The 19,986-nt window shown below is 46.5% G+C and overlaps 1 protein-coding gene across 1 annotated transcript in view; it reads left to right on the top strand.

Moving 5' to 3' along the window:
- The first annotated feature begins 638 nt into the window (after positions 1 to 638).
- FAM186A (family with sequence similarity 186 member A) overlaps positions 639 to 19,986 on the top strand; it is a 72,746-nt gene continuing 53,398 nt past the window's right edge. Inside the window, exon 1 of the mRNA XM_025402999.1 lies at positions 639 to 968. Within this exon, the coding sequence (XP_025258784.1) occupies positions 777 to 968 (192 nt within the window). The 5' untranslated portion in view covers positions 639 to 776. The remainder of the gene's footprint in view (positions 969 to 19,986) is intronic.

Raw genomic sequence — 19,986 nt, 5'->3', positions numbered from 1 at the left:
TGATATCATCCAAGTTACTACATGTCTAGGAAAAGTTAAGGGGCAGCTGAGGAAGTAGTTGTAACCCTTATTCCATTACAGTGATATTTGACGCACCTAGATTTTTTTTTTTTTTTTTTTCTGAGACAGTTTCACTCTTGTTGCCCAGGCTGGAGTGCAATGACACAATCTTGGCTCACCACAACCTCTGCCTCCCAGGTTCAAGTGATTCTCCTGCCTCAGCCTCCTGAGTAGCTGGGACTACAGGCATGCGCCACCTCGCCTGGCTGATTTTGTATTTTGTTTTTTAGTAGAGACAGGAGTTTCTCCATGTTGGTCAGGCTGGTCTCGAACTCCGACCTCTGGTGATCCGCCTGCCTTGGCCTCCCAAAGTGCTGGGATTACAGGCGTGAGCCACTGTGCCCAGCCAACATATCGAGATTTTAAGGTTATTTAAGCAGGGCTATATCTTCTATTTATTTTAGCATTTCTATTGTCTATTATTTCCTACCCTCCTTCCCCCCTTCACCCTTCTACCATGGCAGCATATAGAATGACCAGTTCTCTGCACATAGTAAGCACTCTTCACATGTTTGATCAATGATAATGTCACAATGGGTCTATTGTGACATCAACAGGACTGGAATATCATGGTAGCCACCAATTAGCAGCAGAGTATGCCACAACTTCTGGGAGCAGGAAAGACCTCTCCTAGCTTCCTACTGGATATCTTTATTAGCATTTTCGTAGATTCTGTGAAAAAGAAGAAATAAAAGGATATCACCCACATCTTCGAAATGTTTTTCAAAATGAAAAATGAGATAGACGATGACCCCGAATCAGAAAAATACATCAAGGATTCCACCATCATGAGAAGAGAGCCCCAAAATGTCCTTAGTCCTTTGGTGCTCCCTAACCTTGAGATCCCATTCTCAGTAAAGGATATCATCGCTAAGATTGAGCGCGCACAGCTCCATCGAGCAAGAGAGGTAGGTAGTGAATCTGAAGTTTACAAACTGCAATTTTCTTTTCAAACTTTCTGTGACCGAGTACATTTTTGTTTATTTAAGAAATCACTTTCATGATATTTGACTGTATTTAGGGTTGCTTTCACTTCAAATGACAATTTCACCTGACACCGACTGTGGATATAACAAGCTCCAATTTGACATTATATCAGGTTTAATAAAGCCATTTATTAAATCTTTATATCAGGTTTAATAAAGCCATTTAAGAAATAAATCAAGGCAGGCATGGTGGCCCATGCCTGTAATCCCAGCACTTTGGAAGGCCAAGGTGGGCGGATTGCCTGAGGTCGGGAGTTCGAGATCAGCCTGACCAACATGGAGAAACCCGTCTCTACTAAAAATACAAAAAGTTAGCTGAGCGTGATTGCACATGCCTGTAATCCCAGGTGCTCGGGAGGCTGAGGTAGGAGAATCACTTGAACCCAGGAGGCGGAGGTTGTGGTGAGCTGAGAATGCACCATTGCACTCAAGTCTGGGCAACAAGAACGAAACTCTGTCTCAAAAAAAAAAAAAGTTTTCATTTGTTCCCTGTGGAGGTTTTATCAAACAGCTATTAACCAGATAGAATTTAGATTGCTTTGAATTCTAGCTTCTTTTATTTTCCCTGTACACTTCAAGGAGAAATTAGGAGACATTCAAGGACAATAAGAAGAGTGTTTAAATAATGTCAGCTGGGTGCGGTGGCTTATGCCTGCAATCCCAACACTTTGGGAGGCTGAGATGGGAGGATCCCTTGAGGTCAGGAGTTAAGAGACCAGCCTGATCAATATAGAGAGACCCAATCTATATTTTTAGAAAAATAAATAAATAACATAGGAATTGAATAGACCCCCAAACAATTAAGGTTATGCTGCGTTTTATTCTCTTTTTTTTTTTTTTTTTTTGAGACTGAGTCTGGCTCTGTCGCCCAGGCTGGAGTGCGGTGGCCGGATCTCAGCTCACTGCAAGCTCCGCCTCCCGGGTTCACGCCATTCTCCTGCCTCAGCCTCCCGAGTAGCTGGGACCACAGGCGCCCGCCACTTCGCCCGGCTAGTTTTTTGTATTTTTTAGTAGAGACGGGGTTTCACCGTGTTAGCCAGGATGGTCTCGATCTCCTGACCTCGTGATCCGCCCGTCTCGGCCTCCCAAAGTGCTGGGATTACAGGCTTGAGCCACCGCGCCCGGCGCGTTTTATTCTCTTGAAGCACAACAAAGTTAGGCCAGGCACAGCGACTCATGCCTGTAATCCCAACTCTTTGGGAGGCCAAGGCAGGAGGATCTCTTGAGTCCAGGAGTTCTAGACCAGCTTGGCCAACATAAGGAGACCTCCTGTCTACTAAAAATAAAAAAATTAGCCAGGCATGGTGGCTCCAGTCTGTAGTCCCAGCTCCTTGGAAGGCTGAGGCCAGAGGATTCCCTGAACCCAGGAGACTGCACTGAGCACCATGCTTGCATTACTGCACCCCACTCAGCATGGGTGACAGAGCGAGACCCTGTCTCAAAAACAAACAAACAAACAAACAAAAATCAGTCATGTTTGATGAAATTGATTAAGGGGGAGTTCTTTCCTATGTTTAAGGAAAGCTAAAGTGGTCACAATGGCTCATGCCTGTAATCCCAGCACTTTAGGAGGTCATAGTGAGAGGCTCACTTGAGGCCAGGAGTTTGAGACCATCCCAGGCAACAAAGCAAGACCCTGTCTCTACAAAAAATTTAAAAATTAGCCAGGAGGTGGTGGTATGCACTTGCAGTCCCAGCTACTCGGGAGGGCAGAGGGAGACTCTATCTCAAAAAAAAAAAATGGAGTGTTAGCCAGGCACAGTGGCTCACTCCTATAATCCCAGCAATTTGGAGGCCAAGACAGGAGGATTGCTTGGGCCTTGGAGTTCAAGACCAGTCTGGGCAACATAGTGAGACCCCTGTCTCTCTCTCTCCATAGACAGATAGATGATAGATAGATGACTGATTGATAGATAGATAGATAGATAGATAGATAGATCGATCGATTTTTTTTGTTTTTTCTGAGACAGACTCTCATGCTGTTGTTCAGGCTGAGTGCAGTGGCGCGATCTCGGCTCACTGCAACCTCCATCTCCTAGGTTAAAATGATTCTCCTGCCTCGGCCTCCCAAGTAGCGGAGATTACAGGCCTGCACCACCCCACCCAACTTATATATATATATATATATATATATATATATATTTTTTTTTTTTTTTTCTTTGAGACCGAGTCTTGCTCTGTCCCCCAGGCTGGAGTGCAATGTCACCATCTCGGCTTACTACAACCTCCACCTCCTGGGTTCAAGCGATTCTCCTGCCTCAGCCTCCCAAGTAACTGGGACTACAGGCACCAGCTACCACGCCTGGCTAATTGTTTTTGTATTTTTAGTAGAGACAGGGTTTTACCATGTTAGCCAGGATGGTCTTGATCTCCTGACCTCGTGATCCGCCCCATTCCCAAAGTGCTGAGATTACAGGTATGAGCCACCATGCCCGGCCCATTTTATATATTCTTTAAAAAACAAAAAACAAAACAAAACAAAAAAACACAGAGAGCTTGGCCAGGTGCGGTAGCTCACGCCTGTAATCCTAGCATCTTGGGAGGCAGAGGCAGGCGGATCACTTGAGCTCAGGATTTCAAGACCAGCCTGGCCAATATAGTGAAACCCTGTCTCTACTAAAAATACAAAAGATTAGCTTGGTATGGTGGCTCCTGCCTGTAGTCCCAGCTACTCCGGAGGCTGAGGCAAGAGAATCACTTGAGCCAGAAAGGTGGAGGTTGCAGTGAGCCGAGATCATGCCAATGCACTCCAGCCTGGGTGACAGAGCAAGACTCCGCCTCACAGAAAAAAAGAGTGCTAAATATCGATAAGTTCCCACTCTCCACACACTCTCCACTCTCTCCTGTTCCAACTTCTGGCAACTAGCAACAATAACAGTGTTTTATTTTAACAGCTTTATTGAGGTACAGTTAGCATATAATAAAATGTATGCAACTTCTGCCTTCAGGGCTCAAGCCACCCTCCCACTTCAGCCTCCCAAGTAGCTGAAACTACAGGCACACACATCACCGCGCCCGGTTAATTTTTGTATTTTTTGTAGAAATGGGGGTTCATCATATTGCCCAGGCTGGTCTTGGACTCTGAGCTAAAGCAATCTGCCTGCCTCAGCCTCCCAGAGTGCTAAGATTACAGGATTGAGCCACCATGCCTGGCCTAAAATATACATTTGTTTTTGTTTTTGTTTTTGAGATAAGAGTCTGGCTCTGTGGCCCAGGCTGGAGTGCAATGACCCCACATCAGCTCACTGCAACTTTGGGAGCTGCATGGTCCCGAATGCTCAAGCAATTCTCCTGCCTCAGCCTCCCGAGTAGCTGAGACTACAGGCACTCACCATCATGCCCGACTAAGTTTTGTATTTTAGTAGAGACAGGGTTTCACCATGTTGAAGGTGAAGGTTTTACCATGTTGGCCAGGCTGGTCTTGAACTCCTGACCTCAGGTGATCTGCCCACCTCCGAGTGGCAAAGTGCTAGGATTACAGAGGTGAGCCACCTCGCCCAGCCAAAATGTACATTTTAAAAGCATGCAAGTATTGAGCCGGGCGCGGTGGCTCACGGATGTAATCCTAGCACTTTGGGAGACCGAGGCGGGCGGATCACGAGGTCGGGAGATCGAGACCATCTTGGATAACACAGTGAAACCCCGTCTCTACTAAAAAATACAAAAAAATTAGCCAGGCATGGTGGTGGGCGCCTGTAGTCCCAGAGGCTGAGGTAGGAGAATGGTGTGAACCCGGGAGGTGGAGCTTGCAGTGAGCCAAGATTGTGCCACTGCACTCCAGCCTGGGCGAAAGGGCAAGACTTTGTCTCAAAAAAAAAAAAAAAAAAAAAGTATACAAGTATTGATACAGGCTGGGCGCGGTGGCTTACGCCTGTAATCCTAGAATTTTGGGAGGCTGAGGCAGGCGGATTACGAGCTCAGGAGATCGAGACCATTTTGGCTAACATGGTGAAACCCCGTCGCTACTAAAACTACCAAAAACAAAATTAGCCGGGCGTGGTGGCAGACGCCTGTAGTCCCAGCTACTCGGGAGGCTGAGGTAGGAGAATTGCTTGAACTCAGGAGGCGGAGGTTGCAGTGAGCCAAGACCGCGCGATTGTTCTCCAGCCTGGGAGCAGAGCGAGACTCCGTCTTAAAAAAAAAAAAAGTACTGATATACATAAATACCTGTGAAACCGGCCGGGCGCGGTGGCTCACGCCTGTAATCCCAGCACTCTGGGAGGCCGAGGCGGGCAGATCACGAGGTCAGGAGATCAAGACCATCCTGCTAACACAGTGAAAATCCCCCTCTCCACTAAAAATACAAAAAATTAGCAGTGCGTGGTGGCGGGCTCCTGTAGTCCCAGCTACTCGGGAGGCTGAGGCAGGAGAATGGCGTGAACCCGGGAAGGTGGAGCTTGCAGGGAGCCTAGATCGTGCCACAGGACTGCAGCCTGGGCAACAGAGCAAGACTCCATCTCAAAAAAACACAACAATCCTGTGAAACCTTCACCACATCAACATGATGAATTTACCCATTTCCCCCAAAAGTTTCCTCATGCCGCTTCCTCAAGCTGTTCCCCGCCTCCCACTTCAATCCCCAACTAACTACCAATGTGCTCCTGTCACTGTATATTAATTTGCATATTTTAGATTTTATTTAAGTAGAGCCATACAGTATCTACTTTCTTCTGCCTCACGTCTTTCACTTAGCATTATTTTGAGATTCATCCACACTTTTGCATATATGAATAGTTGATTCTGTTTTATTGTTGAGTGTTTTTCCATGGCATGGCATGGCATGGGCTGTTTCTGGTTTGGGGTTATTACAAATAAGCTGCTAGAAACATTCATGTACAAGGCATTACATAGATATATGCTTTCATTTCTCCAGAATAAATACCTAGGCTTGGAATGGCTAAGTCTAAAGGTAGTAAATGTTCAATTTTAAAAATAAACTACCAGGCCAGGTGCAGTGGCCCAGGCCTGTAATCCCAGCTACTTGGGAGGCTGAGGCATGAGAATCTGCCTAGGAGACAGAGGCTGCAGTGAGCCAAGATGGTGCCACTGCACTCCAGCCTAGGTGACTGGAGAGTGAGACTGCCTCAAAAAAATAAAATAGGCCAGGCGTGGTGGCTCACGCCTGTAATCTCAGCCCTTTGGGAGGCTGAGGCAGGCGGATCACAAGGTCAGGAGTTCGAGACCAGCCTGGCCAACATGGTAAAACCCTGTATCTACTAAAAACACAAAAATTAGCCAGGCATGGTGGCGGGTGCCTGTAGTCCCAGCTACTCGGGAGACTGAGGCAGGAGGATTGCTTGAACCCAGGAGGCAGAGGTTTCAGTGAGCCAAGATCGCACCACTACACTCCATCCTAGGTGACAGAGCAGGACTCCGTATCAAAAAATATGTATAAAAATAAAAAATAAAATACAAAAATAAAATAAGGCCAGGCGTGGTGGCTCATGCCTGTAATCCCAGCACTTTGGGAGGCCGACAAGGGTGGATCAGACCACCTGAGGTCAGGAGTTTGAGACCAGCTTGGCCAACATGGTGAAATCCCATCTCTACTAAAAATACAAAAATCTGCTAGGTGTGGTTACAGCTCCCAAGTAGCTGTACAAAATCTGCCAGGTGTGATTACAGCTCCCAAGTAGCTGTAATCCCAGCTACTTGGGAGGCTGAGGCAGGAAAATTGCTTGAACCTGGGAGGCGGAGCTTGCAGTGAGCCGCAATTGCACCACTACACTCCAACCCGGGTGACAGAGCAAGACTCCATCTCAAAAAAAAAAAAAAAAAAAAAAAAAAAAAAAAAAAGGCAGGGCATGGTAGCTCATGGCTGTAATCCTAGCACTTTGGGAGTCCAAAGTGGGAGGATTGCTTGAGCTAAGGAGTTTGAGACCAACCTGGGCAACATGGCGAGACCCTGCTTCTACAAAACATACAACAATTAGCCAGGTGTGGTGGCTGCCTCAGCCTCCCAAAATGCTGGGATTATAGACATGAGCCACTGTGCTGGCTTTCACCAATAGTATGAGAAAAAAATACAGTGAAGGAAGCCCCAGCATCCTTGAAGAGCTCTGTGATCACTCTTCTCTACAGTTCAGACCTTAACAGTGGGAATTGTAGTCACTGAATTTGTAAACCTGACTGGGACCCAGTGGTGGCACCCAACCATCAAAGGCAAGGTGGATATGATTCCTGTAATGGACAGCAGCATCAAAGCAGCAATCAAAATAGTCTGACTCATACTGACCTATGGCATTGACTAGTTGATCATAGTGTTCCCAGAAATGGATAGGAAGCCTACTAAATTCTTACTTAATCTAAACAAGTAGAAAATTCCTAGATTGAATGAACATAAATATCTGAATCATGAAAACAGAGTCCCAGTCCATCAGTCAATTCTCAGACTTGAGCCAGTTGACAGACTCAGAGCTCCTTGAGTGAACAGGACTTCAAGTTCCTTGAAGAAGGGCCCTACCTTTATACTATTACTTTTTCTCCTGACCTTCCCCAAGGGGACCTATGATCTTGTATCAGAGTGTGCATTGGGAAAAAGGAAATAATCAGACCTTTTGGGGGACTGCTGGACACTGGCTCTGAGCTGACATTAATTCCAGGAGATCCAAAATGTTATTGTGGTCTACCCATTAATCAAAAGAGCTTTAGCTCAGGCCCATCTCACAGTGAACCCAGTGTGTGGGTCATCCCACACACTCATCCTGTGGTTATTTCACAAGTTCCAAAATGTATAATTGGAATATACATACTCAGCAGATGGCAGAATCCCCACACTGGCTCCCTTACCTGTGGAATGGGGGCTACTATGGTGGAAAAGGCCAAATAGGAGCCACTAGTGCCTCTACTTAGGAAAACAGTAAAAACAAAACAAATATCCCATTCCTGGAGGAATTAGTGCCATCACTAAGGACTTCAAAGATGCCTTAGTGATGATTTCAACCATATCCTCATTCAGCCTTCCTGTTTGGCCTGTAAAGAATACAGATGGAGGCCGGGCGCAGTGGCTCAAGCCTGTAATCCCAGCACTTTGGGAGGCCGAGACGGGCGGATCACGAGGTCAGGAGATCGAGACCATCCTGGCTAACACAGTGAAACCCCGTCTCTACTAAAAATACAAAAACTTAGCCGGGCGAGGTGGCAGGCGCCTGTAGTCCCAGCTACTCGGGAGGCTGAGGCAGGAGAATGGCGTGAACCCGGGAGGTGGAGCTTGCAGTGAGCTGAGATCTGGCCACTGCACTCCAGCCTGGGTGACAGAGCGAGACTCCGTCTCAAAAAAAAAAAAAAAAAAAAAAGAATACAGATGGATTTTGGAGAACGACAGTGGATTACTGTAAGCTTAACTAGGTACTAACTCCAGTCATAGCTTCTGTACCAGATTTGGTTTCATTGCTTGAACAAATTAACACATCCCCTGGTTCCTGGTATGCCGCTATGATCTGGCAAATGATTATTTCTTCGAATCTATCTATAAGGCCCACCAAAAGTAGTTTGCTTTCATCTGAGAAGGCCAACAATACAGCTTCACTCTTCTATCTCAGGAGTATATTAACTCGCCAGTTGGGTAGAATTTACCTGCAAAACCATCTGGCCCAAGGAAGTTTCTTTTTTGAGATGGCGTTTCACTCTTTCTGCCCAGGCTGGAGTTCAATGGTGCAATCTCGGCTCACCACAACCTCTGCCTCCCGGGTTCAAGTGATTCTCCTACCTCAGCCTCCCGAGTAGCTGGGATTACAGGCATGCACCACCACCCCAGCTAATTTTTGTATTTTTAGTAGAGACGGGGTTTCTCCATGTGGGTCAGGCTGGTCTTGAACTCCCGACCTCAGGTGATCCACCCACCTCGACCTCCCAAAGGGCTGGGATTACAGGGTGAGCCACAGTGCCCAGCCTATTTTTTTATTTTTAGTAGAGATAAGGTCTTGTTATTTTGCTCAAGCTAGTCTTAAACTCTTGAACTCAAGCATTCCTCCCACCTCAGCCTCCCAAAGTGCTGAGATCACAGGCATGAGCCATCACACCTGAATTTTTTTTTTTTTTTTTTTTTTTAAACAACAGAGTCTCCCTCTGCCGTTGCCCAGGCTGGAGTGTAGTGGAGCAATCTCGGGTCATGGCAACCTGCGCCTCCCGGGCCCGAGTGATCCTCCCACCTCAGCCTTCCAAGTAGCTGCGACTTCAGGCATGCGCCACGCCCAGCTAATTTTTGTATTTTTGGTAGAAATGGGGTTTCTCCATGTTGGCCAGGCTGGTCTCAAACTCCTGATCTCAAGTGATCTGCTCGCTTCGACCTCCCAAAGTGCTAGGATTACAGGCGTGAGCCACTGTGCCCAGGCACTGAATTTTAAGAAATTAATTTTTTTCTAGGGAGAAACTATTGCCCCTCCCTACGTGAGGTCTGTGAATTGTTCTCATTAATCCTTTTAGGTAACTGTCAACTGTCACTTAGTTGTTTTGGACGAGAAGATACATCTTTTTTTTTTTTGAGACGGAGTTTCGCCCTTGTTGCCCACGCTGGAGTGCAATGGCGCAATCTCAGCTCACCGCAACCTCCACCTCCCAGGTTCAAACGATTCTCCTGCCTCAGTCTCCCAAGTAGCTGAGATTACGGGCGCGTGCCACCTGCCTGGCTAAATTTTGTATTTTTAGTAGAGACAGTGTTTGACTGTTGCCCAGGCTAGTCTCGAACTCCTGATTTCAGGCGATCCACCCGCCTCTGCCTCCCAAAGTACTGGGCTTACAGGTGTGAGCCACTGCGCCCGGCTGAGAGGATAAATCTTGACCCTGTTATTCCATTGGGATATTGTGAAATATAACAATTCTTAAAATCTTTGGAATCTCCAACGTGATGTCTTTTTGTATGCTAATGATTGACAGATAGCTTCAGGATGGGACTGGTCATTAGAAAGTCAAAGGCCTGATTAGAGGGTTGGGACTTTCAACCCCACCCCCCAACCTTCAGGGTTGGGGAAAGCCACTGAAGGTCAAGCTGCTTATCTATGGCCAATGGTTTAATCAACTTTGCCTATGTAATCAAACCTCCATACAAAGCCAAAAGGACAGGGTTTGGAGAGCTTACAGAGAGTTGAACACGTGAAGGTTCCTGAAGAGTGGTGTTCCCAGGGAGAATATGAAAGTGATATACGAGTTAAGAAGAAACCACTTGGGCAGATAGTAAGGGTATGGGAGTCCTTGGTAAGGTTTTTCTTTTTAATGAAAAGCAGCCCCAAATCATTTTCTAACAAAGAGCAGCCTGTGAAGTCGAGCTGCAGACACAGACCAGCAAGCTGGGAGCTTGCAGGGGTGAATGCCGGCAGAAACTAGGGACTAGACATGTTCAAGAGGGCGGTTCCATCTTTCCTTCTCTGCCAGCCTTGTGTACAGTAAGGAGCAGACAAGGTGGTGCTGGCCAAGGAGAGTTCACTTGCATAGTAATATTAGGGAGGAACAACCAGCCTTCCATATGCGCTATGTAAATGTCATATCTGATTGAACCAATCTGTGAGCCCCATACACCAGCTCCTCAAGCCAGACTGTAAAATCTAGCACATCCACCACCAGCCGGTCTTTTCCTCTGGGAAGACCTCCCTCTCTTTATTGAGAGTGCTGTTTTTCTTTCTCTTCTGCCTATTAAACGTCCACTCCTAAACTCCTAGTGTATATTCGTGTCCTAAATTTTCCTGGCACGAGACGATGAACCCCAGTATATACCGGAGACACTGTAGCTGCTTCAGAAGCTCCATTCCTCTTCCACAATACCTTGCCCTATGCATCTCTTCAATAAACCAGTTCTGTGAGCTGCTCCAGCAAATTAATCCAACCAAAAGAGGGGGTCTTAGGAACCCCAACTTGAAATTGATTGATCAGAAGTTCTGGAGGCCTGGACTTGTGACTGGTGTCTGAGTGGGGGGCAATTCTGGGGACTGAGGCTTCAACCTATGGGATCTGACACTATATCTAGGTAGTGTCCAAATTGAAATAAAGGACACCCACCTGATGTCCATTGCAGAAATGGTTACCTGCTTGGTGGTGGGGAGAATCTGCTCCTCCAACCCCACATTTGGTCTGATCATGGAAGTCTTCTGTGTTGATGAGTTGATAACCGTTTTGCTGAATAGAAAAAAATAGAATAGAACACAAACTGAAAGTTTTTTCCAATATCCATCTGGGCTGAAATCATAAGTTGAATTTTTTTTTTTTTTTTTTTTTTGAGGTAGAGTCTCATTCTGCTGCCCAGGCTGGAGTGCAGTGGTGCAATCTCGGTTCACTGCAACCTCCCCCCACCCCCAGCCCCACCTCCACTCCCCCACCAGGTTCAAGCTATTCTCCTGCCTCAGCCTCCCAAGTAGCTGGGATTACAGGCATGCACCACCATGCCTGGCTAATTTTTGTATTTTTAGCAAAGAAGGTTTTACAATGTTGGCCAAGCTGGTCTCAAACTCCCAAATGCAGGTGACCTGCCTCAGCCTTCCAAAGTGCTGGGATTACAGGCGTGAGCCACTACATGGGCCTAGTTGAATTCTTTTTGTTAGCTTAAAAAAAATTAGAATATATAGAATGAAAATTCAAAGTGAAAAGCTCAAAGAATTATCTCAAAGAATCACAGAAGCCTCTGGTTCGTCACAAAACAACCACTATTGTGACTGTTAACACTGTGGGTCAGCTTTGCCTGATAAATGGAATCATATGATATGTATTCATTAATGTCTGGCTTCTTTTGCTTCATTCTAAGTTCATGTGATTGACACACACTGTTGTACACTGCAACCTCTACCTCCCAGGTTCAAGCGATTATCCTGCCTCCCTAGTAGCTGGGATTACAGGTGGGCGCCACCATGCCTGGCTAATTGTTGTATTTTTAGTAGAGACAGGGTTTCACCATGTTGGTGAGGCTGATCTCGATCTCCTGACTTCAGGTGATCCACCCACCTTGGCCTCCCAAAGTGCTGGGATTGTAAGCATGAGCTACCATGCCCAGCCACCTCGCATTTCTTTTTGTGATGAGAACACTTAAAATCTACTCTCAGCAATCTTCAAGTATACAATGTATTGTTATTAACTATAGTTATCATGATGTATAATAATCTCTTGAATTTATTTCTCCTGTCTAACTGAAAAAAATCTCCACAATCTGCCTATCCCCAGCCTCTGCTAACCACCATTCTACACTTTCTGCTTCTATGAATTTGACTTCTTTTTTTTTTTGAGATGGAGTCTCATTCTGTCGCCCAGACTGGAGTGCAGTGGTGTGATCTCGGCTCACTGCAAGCTCCGCCTCCCAGGTTCACACCATTCTCCTGCCTCAGCCTCCTGAGTAGCTGGGACTACAGGCGCCCACCACCACGCCTGGCTAATTTTTTGTATTTTTGGTAGAGACGGGGTTTCACCATGTTAGTCAGGATGGTCTCAATCTCCTGACCTTGTGATCAGCCCGCCTCAGCCTCCAAAGTGCTGGGATTACAGGCGTGAGCCACTGTGCCTGGCAAGTTTGACTTCTTTAGATTCCACATATGAGTGAAATCATGAAGAAGCCTTTTAGTTTGATGTAACACCATTTGCCTATTTTTGCTTTTGTTGCCTGTACTTTTGGAACCATATACAAAAATCATTGTCTTTTTGTTTTTGTTTTTGAGACGGAGTCTCACTCTATCACCCAGGCTGGAGTGCAGTGGCGCGATCTCGGCTCACTGCAAACTCTGCCTCCTGGATTCACGCCATTCTCCTGTCTCAGCCTCCTGAGTAGCTGGGACTACAGGCGCCCGCCACTACACCCGGCTAATTTTTTGTATTTTTAGTAGAGACAGGGTTTCATCGTGTTAGCCAGGATGGTCTTGATCTCCTGACCTCATGATCCGCCTGCCTCGGCCTCCCAAAGTGCTGGGATTACAGGCGTGAGCCACTGCGCCCGGCCACAAAAATCATTGTCTAGAAAAATGTCATAGAACTTTTCCCCTGTTTCCTTCTAATAGTTTTATAATTTCACCTTTTTTATTTATTTATTTATTTTTTTTGAGACAGAGTCTCACTCTGTCGCCCAGGCTGGAGTGCTGTGGCACAATCTCAGCTCGCTGCAACCTCTGCCTCCCGGGTTCAAGCAATTCTCCTGCCTCAGCCTCCTGAGTAGCTGAGACTACAGGTGCGCACAACCATGCCCGGCTAATTTTTGTATTTTTAGTAGAGATGAGGTTTCACCATGTTGGCCAGACATTTCACCATGTTGGCCAGGTCTTGAATTGCTGACCTTGTGATCCCCCACCTTGGCCTCCCAAAGTGCTGGGATTACAGGTGTGAGCCACGGTGCCCGGCCATAATTTCACATTTTATGTTTAAATCTAATCCAGGCCGGGCATGGTGGCTCATGCCTGTAATCCCAGCACTTTGGGAGGCCAAGGTGGGTGGATCACCTGAGGTCAGGAGGTCGAGACCAGCCTAGCCAACATGGTGAAACCCCGTCTCTACTAAAAATTCAAAAATTAACTGGGCATAGTGGCAGGCACTTGTAATCCCAGTTACTTGGGAGGCTGAGGCAGGAGAATCACTTGAACCTGGGAGGCAGAGGTTGCAGTGAGCCAAGATCACACCAATGCACTCCGGCCTGGGCAATAGAGCAAGACTTAGTCTCAAAAAAAAAGAAAAAAAAAAAAATCTAATCCATTTTAAGTAGATTTTTGTATCTGGTGTAAGTTGAGGGTCTAATTTCATTCTTCTGTATGTGGATATCCAATTTTTCTAACACCATTTATTGAAGAGACTCTCCTTTCCACATTTTTGGTATCTTTGCTGAAAATCAATTGACTGAAGTGTGTGAATTTATTTCTGGGCCCTCTACTCTGTTCCGTTGGTCTAATGTATCTGCTTTTATGCTAGTACCATGCTGTTTTGATTATTATGGCTTTGTATTGGATTTTGAAATCAGGTACGGTGATGCCTCCTGCTTTGTTCTTTTTACTCAAGATTGCTTTGGATATTCAGGGTCTGTTGTGGCTCCATACATGTTTTAGTTTATTTATTTTTGTTTAGAGACATGGTCTGGCTCTGTCACCCAGGCTAAAGTGCAGTGGTGCAATAATAGCTCAATGAAACCTTGGACTCCTGGGCTCAAGGGATCCTCCAGCCTCAGCTTTCCAAGCATCTAGGACTACCACACCCAGTTAATTTTTTATTGAATTTTTGTAGAGACAGGGTCTCCTATGTTGCCCAGGCTGGTCTTGAACTCTTGGCCTCAAGTAACCTTTTCACCTCAGCTTCTCAAAATGCAGGGATTCCAGATGTGCACCCCCACACCTGGCCTCCATACATATCTTAGGATTTCTTTCTTTCTTTCTTTCTTTTTTTTGAGACAGAGTCTCACTTGTCGCCCAGGCTGGAATGCAGTGGCATGATCTCGACTCACTGCAACCTCCGCATCGCAATTCTCTTGCCTAAGCCTCCCGAGTAGCTGGGAATACAGGCGCATGCCGCCACACCTGGCTAATTTTTTGTATTTTAGTAGAGACGAGTTTTCACCATGTTGCCCAAGATGGTCTTGAACTCCTGAGCTCAGGCAATCCACCTGCCTCGGCCTCCCGAAGTGCTAGGATTACAAGCGTGAGCCACCGTGCCCGGTCTATTTCTTTCTTTTTTACATTAGGCTGGTTTATAAGTGCTGCTCTGGGCAGTTACATAGTTTGCTTACAATGAGGAGTTACCTGACTTTGAACATACTGTACATGGTAATTAGAAGTTTTCATGGCAAGAGAAAAACCACAGCCAGCCTGCTGCAGCCAACATAAAAACAACCACAGACCAGTAGGGGGAATGTAGGGATAAAGGTGGAGTTTATTTGTTTGTTTGTTTCTTTTTTTTTTTTTTTTTTTTGAGACAAAGTCTCACTCTGTTGCCCAGGCTGGAGTGCAGTGGCGCGATCTTGGCTCACTGCAACTTCTGCCTCCCAGGTTCCAGCGATTCTTCTGCCTCAGCCTCATGAGTTGCTGGGACTATAGCTGCGTGCCACCACGCCCAGCTAATTTTTGTGTTTTTAGTAGAGACGGGGTTTCACCATGCTGGCCAGGTTGGTCTCAGACTCCTGACCTTATGATCCACCCGCTTCGGCCTCCGAAAGTGCTGGGATGAGCCACCACTCCCAGCCATTTCTTTTCTTTCTCTCTTTTCTTTCTTTTTTTTTTTTTTTTTTTTTTTTTTGAGATGGAGTCTTGCTCTGTCACCCAAGCTGGTGTGCAGTGGATGCAATCTCAGGTCACTGCAGCCATCACCTCCCAGGCTCAAGCGATCCTCCCGCCTTAGCCTCCAGAGTAGCGAGTAGCTGGGATCACAGGCACACGCCACCACACTGGGGGCGATTGTTTTTTGTTTCGTTGTTGTCGTTGTTTTCCTTTTTGTATTTTTGGAAGAGACAGGGTTTCTCCATGTCGTCCAGGCTGGTATTGAGTTCCACCAGCCTTGGCCATTCATAGTTCTGGGATTACAGGCATGAGCCACCATGCCCAGCCTTGTTTCTTACTATAAAAGAAAAAAATAACTCCTCAGCAAAAGAAAGAGATCAAAGAGAGATCAGGATACAAAATTACAAGTATTTTAAATCCCGGCCTGTCCTCATCTCCTTCAAGAGCCGAGGTAGAAGGAGACAGTTGAAGCAAACAAGTAAATTCTGTAAAAATTACTTGGAAACCCTACAAATTTCATTAAAATCTAAACTTCTATTTTGCTATTTACTTATTTATTTATTTTGAGACAGAGTCTCGCTCTGTTGCCCAGGCTGGAGTGCAGTGGTGCAATCTCAGCTCACTACAACCTCTGCCTCCTGGGTTCAAGCGATTCTCCTGCCTCAGCCTCCTGCATAGCTGGGATTACAGGTGTGAGCCACCACACTCGGCTAATTTTTGTATTTTTAGTAGAGAAAGGGTTCCACCATGTTGGTCAGGCTGGTCTTAAACTCCTGGCCTCAAGTGATCTGCTCACTTCAGCCTCCCAAAGTGCTGGGATTACAGGTATGAGCCACTGTGCCTGGCTGTATTTGCTTTAAAAAAAAAAAATTAATATATTAAAAGGCATACTGAAGTGACATGCTATTCCCCCTAGAAAATAACCCCAATACCCCCTCTGCCAGTAACATTCTTAAGTTGACCAGCCCACTCGTATCTCTAAGCACGTGTGGACAAGCGTATGTGTCTTTTTTTTTTTGAGATGGAGTTTTGCTCTTGTTGCCCAGGCTGGAGTGCAGTGGCACAATATGTGTATGTGTCTTTAAAACCAAAGCCATGGGCATCAAGTGACTGCTCATCAAGTAACATGTCATCTGTTAACTGACCAGTGTCCACCTTCTCCAGAGGGTGGGCAGAGCAGAGAAACCCTAAAGTGGTTTTTAGGGACTAACCCCAAATCACCAACTTTCCAAGCACTTCTTTTTTTTTTTTTTTTTTGAGACGGAGTCTCGCTCTGTCGCCCAGGCTGGAGTGCAGTGGCCGGATCTCAGCTCACTGCAAGCTCCGCCTCCCGGGTTCACGCCATTCTCCGGCCTCAGCCTCCCGAGTAGCTGGGACTACAGGCGCCCGCCACATCGCCCGGCTAGTTTTTTTTTTTTATTTTTTTTAGTAGAGACGGGGTTTCACCGTGTTAGCCAGGATGGTCTCGATCTCCTGACCTCGTGATCCACCCGTCTCGGCCTCCCAAAGTGCTAGGATTACAGGCTTGAGCCACCGCGCCCGGCCTCCAAGCACTTCTTCCCTCACTCGCTACTCAGAAGGGGATACTTGATTTCTGTTTGCCTCAAATTTGGTGCCCTTTGACCTGGATGGTTTTCTCCTTGTCAGCCACGCTGGAGTGCAGTGGCACGATCATGGCTCATCAGGAGCCTCAACTTCCTGGGCTCAAGTGATTCTCCCACCTCAGCCCCTTCAGTAGCTCGGACTACAGGTGCAAGCCACCATGCTGGCTAATTTTTTGTTTGTTTGTTTGTTGTTTTGTTTTGTTTTTGAGACGGAGTCTCGCTCTGCTGCCCAGGCTGGAGTACAGTGACCGCATCTCAGCTCACTGCAAGCTCCGCCTCCCGGGTTCACGCCATTCTCCTGCCTCAGCCTCCCGAGTAGCTGGGACTACAGGCGCCCGCCACCTCGCCTGGCTAGTTTTTTGTATTTTTTAGTAGAGATGGGGTTTCACCGTGTTAGCCAGGATGGTCTCGATCTCCTGACCTCGTGAGCCGCCCGTCTCGGCCTCTCAAAGTGCTGGGATTACAGGCTTGAGCCATCGTGCCTGGCGCTGGCTAATTTTTTGTAGAGACAGGGTCTTGCAATATTGCCCAAGCTGGTCTCGAACTCCTGTCCTCAAGTGATCTTCCCACCTTGGCCTCCCAAAGTTCCAAGATTACAAGCATGTAATCCTGCCTGGATCTATTAGTTTTTGACTTAAAGTTTATGTTCTGTTATATAAGTATAGCTGCTCCTGTTCTTTTTTGGTTTCCATTTACATAGGATATCTTTCCATCTCTTCATTATATTTAATTAATTAACCAATCAATTTATTTATTTATTTTTTTGCAACGGAATCTCGCTCTGTTGCCCAGGCTGGAGTGCAGTGGTGCCACCTTGGCCCACTGCTAGCCACTGTGGGTCTCCTCTCTGTGGAGAGCCGGACATTCATTGGGATGAGCTATCTGTGGAGAGGAGCTACCCACTGAGAGTCTCCTCTGAGCTGTTCTGTCACTCAATAAAGCCCCTCTTCACCTTGCTCACCCTCCACTTGTCTGCATAGCTCATTCTTTCTGAATGCAAGACAAGAACTTGGGACCTGCCAAATGGTGGGACTGAAAGAACCGTAACACAAACAGGGCTGAAACACGCCCCTTGCTCACCATGTTGCAGTGATGAGAAGGAGAGTAGAGAGAAGGAAAGAAGAGAGAAACAGAGAAGAGCTGTGACCCTTCAGGGAGCCCAGACCTAGGAACTCCCTAAGTCAGGGCTGTGACTCCCTTTTTGGGGCTCTGTGGTTCCTGGTGTCTCCAAGCTTCTGGGTGCCACCACATTGCCCAGTGCTAGCTGTGGAAGCTGCTTGCAGTATGCCTGGTCCAGCTGCAGCCTCACAGGGAGCCAGCGCCCGTGCCTGTGCCTGGAGATGCCCACTCTGCTGCAGATAGCATGCCTGGCTGTGCACAGTGGCCGGGCTCCATGCTCACTTGCTCACATACCCCTCACCACTCCACACCTGGCTCACCCTTGGCAGGCATGGGATCCAAGCCAGTAGCATGAGCTGAGTGCAGCCTGCATTGCTGAATGGGCGAAATGAGCCCAGTGGGCCTGAGTAAAACTTGGGCAAAAGTTGGCCACAGAGGTTTCTGGCCAGAAAAGTGACACCCCAAAGATCTCATGACACCAGTTCTTTTGTTTTTTAGACGGAGTCTTACTCTGTCGCCTAGGGTGGAGTGCAGTTGCGTGATCTCGGCTCACTGCAACCTCCACCTCCCAGGTTCAAGTGATCCTCCTGCCTCAGTCTCCTGAGTAGCTAGGATTACAGGCGCGCACCAGCATGCCCAGCTAATTTTTTTTTTTTTTTTTTTTTGTATTTTTAGTAGAGGCAGGGTTTCATCATGTTGGCCAGGCCAGTCTTGAACTCCTGACCTCAGGTGATCCACCAGCCTCGGCCTCCTAAAGTGCAGGGATTACAGATGTGACCCACTACACCTGGCCAACACCAGTTCTTATTATATACAATATATTTATTAGTTGATTTCCAGTACACACATAATGTGATTTCAGAATTACTAATACATAAGCATATAAGAAGCACATTTACTAAGTAGTACTGCATTTACGTCCTATTGTTTTATATTTAACCTTACATTGTCCACTCAATATACTGTTTTCAAAGTTGCCACCTATTTATTTTCTTCTAAGTGAAGTTATGTTATTCATTTGTATACAATTAATTTCAGTTGTTAGTATTCGTATTCCATTTTGGGTCAGCCCAAACACAGGTTGGCTTTAACAGTTTATTATTGAGTATATGAAAGGTATGTGAAACATTACTGTGCTGCTAAAAGTCAGAGCTATATGCAGAAAAATGTCACTCCTTTCTTATCTTTGCTACCCTATTTTCATTCCTCTTTTCTTTCCACCTTTTCCCCACCTACGCCCTATATGTAATCAATCTCTCTAGCCTCCGGCTTATCCTTCTTGTATTTATTTTGCACAAATGAGTAGATTCGTGCAGAGTTTTTCATATCTCATTTTTTCTTACATGAAGGGTAACATACAATAGATATATTCTTTTGTGCTTTACTTTTTTTTTTTTTTTTTGAGATGGAGTTTCGCTGTGGTTGCCCAGACTGGAGTGCAATGGCGTGATCTTGGCTCACCGCAACCTCCACCTCCCAGGTTCAAGCGATTCTCCTGCCTCAGCCTCCTAAGCAGCTGGGATGACAGGCGTGCTCCACTATGCCCGGCTAATTTTCTTTTCTTTTCTTTTCTTTTTTTGTTTGAGATGGAGTCTCGCTTTGTCACCCAGGCTGGTTTGCAGTGGCGCGATCTCGGCTCACTGCAAGCTCCGCCTCCTGGGTTCACACCATTCTCCTGCCTCAGTCTTCCGAGTAGCTGGGACTACAGGCGCCCGCCACCACGCCCAGCTAATTTTTTGTATTTTTAGTACAGACGGGGTTTCACCGTGTTAGCCAGGATGGTCTTGATCTCCTGACCTTGTGATCTGCCCGCCTCGGCCTCCCAAAGTGCAGGGATTACAGGCGTGAGCCACTGCACCTGGCTGTGCTTTACTTTTTTTTTTTTTTACTTACTGTGTGTCTTGGAGATTACTTTATATCAGTTCACAGAGATCTTTATACTTTTTGTTTTGTTTTCTTTTTTTGAGATGGAATCCCAGTCTGTCACCCAGGCTGGAGTGCAGTGGTGCGATCTCTGCACACTGCAACCTCCGCCTCCCAGGTTCAAGCGATTCTTGT

This window comes from Theropithecus gelada, chromosome 11 (assembly GCF_003255815.1).
Source record: "Theropithecus gelada isolate Dixy chromosome 11, Tgel_1.0, whole genome shotgun sequence".
Taxonomy (NCBI): Eukaryota; Metazoa; Chordata; class Mammalia; order Primates; family Cercopithecidae; genus Theropithecus; species Theropithecus gelada.
This window is presented reverse-complemented; position numbering and strand designations above follow the sequence as displayed.